At 46.4% G+C, this 9,400-nt stretch overlaps 1 protein-coding gene across 1 annotated transcript in view; it reads left to right on the top strand.

Moving 5' to 3' along the window:
• Nucleotides 1–6,018, top strand: part of LOC104815406 — a 6,488-nt gene extending 470 nt beyond the window's left edge. Inside the window, exons 2-4 of the mRNA XM_010543790.1 lie at nucleotides 6–496; nucleotides 5,738–5,800; nucleotides 5,956–6,018. Coding sequence (XP_010542092.1) covers nucleotides 6–496; nucleotides 5,738–5,800; nucleotides 5,956–6,018 — 617 coding nt within the window. The remainder of the gene's footprint in view (nucleotides 1–5; nucleotides 497–5,737; nucleotides 5,801–5,955) is intronic.
• The last annotated feature ends 3,382 nt before the right edge of the window (nucleotides 6,019–9,400 follow it).

Raw genomic sequence — 9,400 nt, 5'->3', positions numbered from 1 at the left:
GGCAGACGATGTCGAGGAAGAAGAAGAACTAAGACCTCGACAACCTAGAGGGCCTAGTAACGACCTTAAGCTTAAACCGCCCCTCTTCGTAGGAAAAGTAGATCCCGAAGCATACCTAGATTGGGAGCGCCGTATGGATAACATCTTCGAATGTTATGCATATTCGGATCGACGGAGGGTCCAATATGCCGCTGCTCAATTAGCAGAGAATGCGCTAGCTTGGTGGGATCGGGAAACCACCGAGCGACGACGAGCTCACATAGAGCAAGTTGGAACTTGGCGTGAGATGAAGGTCCTTATGCGCAAGAGATATGTTCCTCCGCATTTCCACCGAGAACTTCAAAGGACGTATCGGAAGCTAGCCCAAGGAGCTAGGCCGGTGGAAGAATATTTTGAGGAGTTCGAACATATTAGGAGTCGATTAGAGCTCGAAGAGGATGAGGAGACGGTGATGGCTCAATTCTTAGATGGACTCCAAGAACGTATCGCTCGTAAGGTAGAGCGCCATCCTTACCGTGATCTCCACGAACTCCTACATTTAGCCGTTCAAATAGACAAGCAATGTAATACCCCGAAACCCGATTTGAATATTTAATTATTTTTGGGAAAAATAATTAAATAGAGAGGTCGCGAAATCACCAAAAATGAGTAGTATAGTGTCGGGAGCAAGCACGAGGATCGGCACGTAAAGAAAGACCGAGAAAATGAAGAAAATTTGAGAAAACTGAGTTGGTCCGCCGGACCAAGTTTGGTCAGCTCCGGACCAACTCAGTCAGTTCGGACTCGGAGGCGACAGGCGGACCGAGGAAGAAGAAAAGGAGTCTGGTCCGGAGCTGACCAAACTTGGTCAGCTGGACCAGAAGCTCAGTCGGACCAAACCGGGCATCAGCGGACCAAAAATATGTTTTGGTCATCCGGTCCGGCGGACCAAATTCTTGGTCAGGCGGACCGGAAGTGCAAATTTTTCCAGCACATGCTCGTGAAGTAGTCGTTTTGAGTGCGATCTACCAGCCTGTCTCGGCCCCTCTCGACGCGATTCGACCTCTCACGACCCTAAGGATGTTGCAAGCTTGGACTTAGGCCTTTTCTTGAGACATTCGACCTCTCCTTCGTGGCCAAAAACCCTAGCAAAGTAGGGGACGCAGCCATTTCGGCTGCAGAGGAAAATAGAGGAAAGTGAGAAAAGAGAGGGAGAAAGGAGGAGAAAGAGATAGAGGGAAGGAGAAAGAAGCTCGTGGGAGCAAAGAGGGTCATCCCCAGAGGGTCTAGGAGGGTCACCGTCATCGGAGTCACCGGAAAACGACAAGAAATCCGGCCAAAACTCAGATCCGAATCTGAGCAAAGGTGAGTGGCTTGAGTTGCGTCAGTGTAAGCTCGGTTTCGTCGATGTGATTGTGTTATCTCGAGGATTCATTGATTGCGTTTCAAAGAGGACATTTCAATGAAGATTTAGAAACAAACGGTACTTAATTTGGTTGAGAAACAAGGGAGATATGAACAAACGAAAACTGTGAAAAAACAGAAATTGCAGAATCGCGAAACTTATGAGGTACAGACGTTACGAATCAATTTTCATCATGTATACGTAGATTTGAAGTAATCTATTGATAGGATATGAAAGAGGACATCCCAAAGAATATTTAGAAACAAACGGTGCGTAATTTGGTTAAGAAACGAGTGAGTTATGAGCAATCGAAGTCGGACCAAAAACCCAAAAACGCGAAGGAATGAACTGCCCAGTTCCGGTCCGCCGGACCAGGAACTGGTCAGCTCCGGACCAAGTCTGGAAAATTGTTTTTAGTCCGCCAGACCAAGGAGAAAGGGCTGAGGAAGCCTGGTCCGGCGGACCAGGCCTGTTTTTGCCCAAAAATGGTCGGATTGACCAACAAAGAGGGGACGGACCCGATCCGGTCCGACCGGACCGAATTTTGGTCCACCAGGCCGAATCTTAGTTCGGTTTGGACCAACTTGAGATACAAGAGAAAATAAATCCAAATAAACTGAATGATTGCGCATGGTGAGATGTGAGGATAAACATCGCGAGTGAATCGTTGTGTGTTTCTTTTTGGGTAGTTTGTATGGCGTTAAACGGTGTATCGGTCGGGGCCGAATACCGGGTTACGCATGATTGTACTGGGGTTAATATGCATGATCGATGTATGCCATGGTTGTAGCTCGCTCGTGCGGTACGAGTAAGCATGATTGTGATTGGGATATGGTCGCATGCGATGCGACGACCAACGTCATGGATTTGACGGGCGTGTGATGCGCCCCTAGTCATGCCGACTTGACTAGGGCTATGGTCGGGACCCTATGGTGGGTCAGGATATTATGATGTCATGCTGACTTGACACGGCCAACGTCATGGACTTGACGGGCGTGGACTCGCTCCTAGTCATGCTGACTTGACTAGGGTTTATGGCTGGAACCCTATGGTGGACTCCATACGGGTGTGTTACGATTTATTGTGTCATGCTGACTTGACACGGCCAACGTCATGGACTTGACGGGCGTGGACTCGCTCCTAGTCATGCTGACTTGACTAGGGTTTATGGCTGGAACCCTATGATGGACTCCATACGGGTGTGGTTACTTTCCCGTCTGTGTCATGTTGAGTTGACATCGGGTGGTCACGAGTGTGACCATCGCGTGATACGCGTGTGTCGCAGGTGACGCGACGGTCAACGTCACGTGAGTGACGGGTGCGCATGGTGCGCCCCTAGCCATGCTGACTTGGCTAGGATATAGGGCTGGAACCCTATGGTGGACTCCATACGGGTGTGGTTACTTTCCCGTCTGTCATGCTGAGTTGACATCGGGTGGTCACGAGCGTGACCAGCGCGTGATACGCGTGTGTCGTAGGTGACGCGACGGCCAACGTCACGCGAGTGACGGGTGCGCGTGGTGCGCCCCTAGCCATGCTGACTTGGCTAGGATATGGGGCTGAAACCCTATGGAGAATTCCATACGGGTATGTTTGTGATTGATGTGGTTGTGATGAATGTTATGCATGTTATATATATATTGTTTTTTGTTTGTTGACTGTGAATTATCGTTTTAACACTGTTCTCGATGAGAACGGGTTTACCGGGTTCAACCCGGGCTACTCAGTAAGCAGTTGTGCTTAGCCCTCGTGGTTTTATATTTTTCAGATCACGAGGATTACGCCTAGTGCATTGGACGACGACGACCTGAGAGAGGCAGCATCATGTACGGGTTTTGTATTTTGGACTACGAGAATTGTATTCCCATATTTTGTACGATGTGCGTTTACTATTCGGACATGTGTTGTTTTGCGATATTGATCGTGTGTATTTCCGCTGCGTATTATGGTTAAAAAGTTTTAAAATTCCCGTATTTTTGTTTGATATTATTTTAGTTGATTTTAGTCCATGTGGCGCATCATGTTAACGGGAAGCGGGATTCGGGTGTCACTTTTGGTATCAGAGCAACGTTCGTTCTATGGGAAAGAACGACTCATTACCGTAAGGTTTTACAATGAAAAATGTTTTCGAAAACCATGTCCATTGAAAAATTGTTTTATGAAAACCGTACAAGTGGTGTGAGCTGCAGTCGTCGAAACCTTAGTGAAATTAACATGGCGCATTGAGAATGCCGCCATGATATGCTAAGCTAGAAAATAACAATTTCCAAAATTAAATCGAATACTTAACCCATTGGATCATAATCAAATGGTTAATTTTGGAATTCTTAAGAGGTCATAGGATAATACCCGAAGGAACATGTACCAACCCTACCAAGTGAGGAGTCTAGGACAAAGGGGGCGTCACCTAACATATAAGTGGCATTGGCAGATGACCCCTCCATACTAACCTAGAAGATCTAAGGTGAAAAGGAACGACAACGATGCAGTTCTGATAAACCCACCACTAGTAAAAAAAAACCGAAAGAACATCATGAATCGATATACACTATCGAAGATTGATGGATTACTAGATCAACCACCAAGAACTCGACGATTCTACAAGGTCGACTCCTGGACATGACATCACCTGCCAAGGCAAAAGGTGCACAAAGGACAAAGTGTCCACGACTCGAGATAATTATTCTGGGTTCAAGTAAAGTCGTGAAGACTCACAAACGCAACAGTAGTATTCATGGAAAAAGAATCGTACTCTAATGGATTATCTGGATAAGTTCATCGCAATGGAAATAATGCCCTCATCAGATTGACTCATTAAGAGAAACACTTATAGAGAGTACAACGATCTGGATGTGCTCTAGAAGCATGGTGTGGACTCATGGAATCTAAGCGGACCTCTCTAAAGACCGAAGCGATAATCGATTAGAGGTCACCAATCTCTATGATGAAAGCCCAAGCCTATTGAACTTGGGAACCGCAATGGTCACTGGTCTGCAGAAGGATTCGCTTTGAACGACGAACCACATTTTTACGGTTTCCTTTAAGATGAGTTCATCACCATAATGATATTCTCATCAGATCAAGGTACCAGGATGAACACCTACGGGGAACACCGTGGAGGAGGATAGAAGATCGCCTGTGCGCAAGACTCACGTTTTGGATTCAAGGATCCCAAGTAGATCTCTTTAAAGACCGAAACTATCATCAGGTAAAGGCCACCAAACTCCATGATGGAAGACCAAAATTCTACGACTTTCTAGCAATTATCTTTGAGTCGTAGATAGGACTAATCGCAACAGACGACCTAAGACTAAGTCAAATGGAAAAAAATTACATAAGCTTGAATGGACCACCGAGGGGATTCAAGGATCCCAAGTAGATCTCTTTAAAGACCGAAACTATCATCAGGTAAAGGCCACCAAACTCCATGATGGAAGACCAAAATTCTACGACTTTCTAGCAATTATCTTTGAGTCGTAGATAGGACTAATCGCAACAGACGACCTAAGACTAAGTCAAATGGAAAAAAATTACATAAGCTTGAATGGACCACCGAGGTAAAAATAGTTCTAACCGACTATAACAAGGTTCTAGGTTAAAAACCAGTCTTGACAGTGCCATGACGAGGATAAGGTAAAGAACTATTATCGACACATCTGGACAAGACCAAGTTGCGTATTAAAACAAGATGACATGTCATTGCTTATGCATCGAGGTAATTGAAAAGCATAAGGAGAACTGTTCGAAATACGAAATGGAATTCGTAACATTTCATAAAGCGTTGGAAGATCTGGAGGTCACACCTTTTTGGAGAAAGGGGTGACATTGATAATGACAGCTCGACCTTTGCAATTCCCCAGAGGACTTGAGTTTCAGAAGGCGGGGATGGCGAGAGATTGTCGCAAACTATGATCTAAGTATTAATTGTCATCAGGGAAAAGACAATAGAGTGTTGGACACACTAAGTTAGAAAATGGATTCTAATGGTCGATCGAACGTGGCATCGTCACATTGTAATATCTCAGATTTAGGGAACTAAATTGGGACATTGGTCCCTGAATCAGGAAATACTCGTGATTGCTTATGCAGTAGTTTGAAAACATTGAGGAGTATGGCCTTGAAGGCTATCACATTGACGATAATGGAACACTGAGACTGAAAAAAAAAACTTGTTGTGCGTGCTAGATGGCCCCGAGTTGAAACAAGGACATCTTAACCAAGGATCATGAAGCGAGGCTAGTGATACCTCTGAGAGCGAGTAAGATGTATCAGGGACTACATTGATGTTGTATGTGGCTAGATTATTAAGAGAGATGACGCTTATTTTGTGGCAAGATGTCTCACTGTCAACAGGTGAAGGCAGAACGACAAGATGTCGGGAGGCAAATTGCAGCCGTCCAAGGTACCACAATGGAGGTGAGATGTAATCCCCATGGATTTTGTGGATAGATTATCACTCACACTGAGCAAGAAGATTGGCATTTGGGGTAGTCATGGATCGACTAACCAAATCTGCTCATTTCATTCCCATCTGTCAAGAGTATTTGAGTGAACTGTTCGCGCAAATTCAGAGTGATGAGACCGTGCGTCTACATGGAATTTTGAACGAGATCATATCGAAGAGAGGCGCCTGATTCACATCGCGCTAGTGGAAGGCGATACAAGAAGCATTGGGGATGAAGTCGAAGACGAATATGACATATCACTCCCAGACAGACGGACCAACGGAGCGGATTATATTGACGTTGGAGGATATGCTCCGAGCATAAGTGTTAGAGTGGAGAACTCTGTGGGATCAGTACATGACGTTATACAGGTTTGCGTACAACAATAGTTACTATGCGAGTATTGGTGTACCACCGTATGAAGCATTATATGGGGGACAGTGTAAAATGCCTGTGTTGGAGTGAGATCGGGGAGAGACCAGAATTTGGACCCGAAATTGTGGAGGAAACCACAAAAGTGATTCGGAAGATCCGCACAAACCGGAAGATGACGCAAGGTCAACAGAAGTCGTATACCGTTCAGAGGAGATGAGACGTTACTCTGGAGGATGGAGGCCGGACATTCATCCGAGTTTAGGAAATCCCGGGGATGTGAAGTTTGGACAGAGCGGAAAACTAAAGCCGCGATATATCAGACCTTACCCCGGTGGTCGGGAAGTTAGGTGCAGTAGCATATCGTCTCGAGTTATCATGGGAATTGGACAATATCCATGACGTGTTCCGCGTATCGATGCTACAGAAGTACGTAGCAGATCTTGCTCACCTGTTATAGCCCCGAGAATTGGAGTTTCCAGAGATTATACACTTTCGAGATGATCCATCATAGATAGTGGACCGGAAGATCAAGAAGCCTCGGACGAAGGCAGTACCACTCATAAAGGTCTTGTGGAGAAGCCGAGGGAGTCTCAGACATAACCTGGGAACCCGAGCCTGAGATGCATAATAGTTACCTTTAGTTGTTACCTGAGCATTGTGCGAACTCTCACGTATGACTTTGGGTTGTGCTAGACTGATGTTTCGAATGACGCGACATTATGGATGTGTTTTAGTGATGATACCGAATGCGACGAAATCTTGATGATAATATATGCTTTCGAATTCGAGGACAAATTCTTTTTAAGGGGAGAGGATTTGTAATACCCCGAAACCCGATTTGAATATTTAATTATTTTTGGGAAAAATTATTAAATAGAGAGGTCGCGAAATCACCAAAAATGAGTAGTACAGTGCCGGGAGCAAGCACGAGGATCGACACGTGCAGAAAGACCGAGAAAATGAAGAAAATTTGAGAAAACTGACTGACTGACTGACTGACCGAGTCCGAACTGACTGAGTTGGTCCGGAGCTGACCAAACTTGGTCAGCCGGACGAGAAGCTCAGTCGGACCAAACCGGGCATCAGCGGACCAAAAATATGTTTTGGTCATCCGGTCCGGCGGACCAAATTCTTGGTCAGGCGGACCGGAAGTGCAAATTTTTCCAGCACATGCTCGCGAAGTAGTCGTTTTGAGTGCGATCTACCAGCCTGTCTCGGCCCCTCTCGACGCGATTCGACCTCTCACGACCCTAAGGATGTTGCAGGCTTGGACTTAGGCCTTTTCTTGAGCCCATTCGACCTCTCCTTCGTGGCCAAAAACCCTAACAAAGTAGGGGATGCAGCCATTTCGGCTGCAGAGGAAAATAGAGGAAAGTGAGAAAAGAGAGGGAGAAAGGAGGAGAAAGAGATAGGGGGAAGGAGAAAGAAGCTCGTGGGGGCAAAGAGGGTCATCCCCAGAGGGTCTAGGAGGGTCACCGTCATCGGAGTCACCGGAAAACGACAAGAAATCCGGCCAAAACTCAGATCCGAATCTGAGCAAAGGTGAGTGGCTTGAGTTGCGTCTGTGTAAGCTTGTTTTCGTCAATGTGATTGTGTTATCTCGAGGATTCGTTGATTGCGTTTGAAAGAGGACATTTCAATGAAGATTTAGAAACAAACGGTACTCAATTTGGTTGAGAAACAAGGGAGATATGAACAAACGAAATATGTGAAAAAACAGAAATTGCAGAATCGCGAAACTTATGAGGTACAGACGTTACGAATCAATTTTCATCATGTATACGTAGATTTGAAGTAATCTATTGATAGGATATGAAAGCGAACATCCCAAAGAACATTTAGAAACAAACGGTGCGTAATTTGGTTAAGAAACGAGTGAGTTATGAGCAATCGAAGTCGGACCAAAAACCCAAAAACGCGAAGGAATGAACTGCCCAGTTCCGGTCCGCCGGACCAGGAGCTGGTCAGCTTCGGACCAAGTCCGGAAAATTGCTTTTAGTCCGCCAGACCAAGGAGAAAGGGCTGAGGAAGCCTGGTCCGACCCGGATCAGAAACTGGTCCGACGGACAAGGCCTGTTTTTGTCCAAAAATGGTCCGATTGACCAACGAAGAGGGGACGGACCCGATCCGGTCCGACCGGACCGGATTTTGGTCCACCGGGCCGAATCTTGGTTAGGTTTGGACCAACTTGAGATACAAGAGAAAATAAATCCGAATAAACTGAATGATTGCGCATGGTGAGACGTGAGAATAAACATCGCGAGTGAATCGTTGTGTGTTTCTTTTTGGGTAGTTTGTATGGCGTTAAACGGTGTATCGGTCGGGGCCGAATACCGGGTTACGCATGATTGTACTGGGGTTAACATGCATGATCGATGTATGCCATGGTTGTAGCTCGCTCGTGCGGTACGAGTAAGCGTGATTGTGATTGGGATATGGTCGCATGCGATGCGACGACCAACGTCATGGATTTGACGGGCGTGTGATGCGCCCCTAGTCATGCCGACTTGACTAGGGCTATGGTCGGGACCCTATGGTGGACTCCATACGGGTGTGTTACGATTTATCGATGTATGCCATGGTTGTAGCTCGCTCGTGCGGTACGAGTAAGCGTGATTGTGATTGGGATATGGTCGCATGCGATGCGACGACCAACGTCATGGATTTGACGGGCGTGTGATGCGCCCCTAGTCATGCCGACTTGACTAGGGCTATGGCGGGAACCCTATGGTGGACTCCATACGGGTGTGTTACGATTTATTGTGTCATGCTGACTTGAAACGCCAACGCCATGGACTTGACGGGCGTGGACTCGCTCCTAGTCATGCTGACTTGACTAGGGTTTATGGCTGGAACCCTATGGTGGACTCCATACGGGTGTGGTTACTTTCCCGTCTGTGTCATGCTGAGTTGACATCGGTTGGTCACGAGTGTGACCAGCGCGTGATACGCGTGTGTCGCAGGTGACGCGACGACCAACGTCACGCGAGTGACGGGTGCGCGTGGTGCGCCCCTAGCCATGCTGACTTGGCTAGGATATGGGGCTGAAACCCTATGGAGGATTCCATACAGATATGTTTGTGATTGATATGGTTGTGGTGAATGTTATGCATGTTATATATATATTGTTTTTTGTTTGTTGACTGTGAATTATCGTTTTAACACTGTTCTCGATGAGAACGGGTTTACCGGGTTC

Source organism: Tarenaya hassleriana, unplaced genomic scaffold, assembly GCF_000463585.1.
Source record: "Tarenaya hassleriana unplaced genomic scaffold, ASM46358v1 Cleome23, whole genome shotgun sequence".
In the NCBI taxonomy this organism is placed as follows: domain Eukaryota; kingdom Viridiplantae; phylum Streptophyta; class Magnoliopsida; order Brassicales; family Cleomaceae; genus Tarenaya; species Tarenaya hassleriana.
Note: the sequence above shows the minus strand (reverse complement) of the source record. Positions and strands in the feature narration are given on the sequence as shown.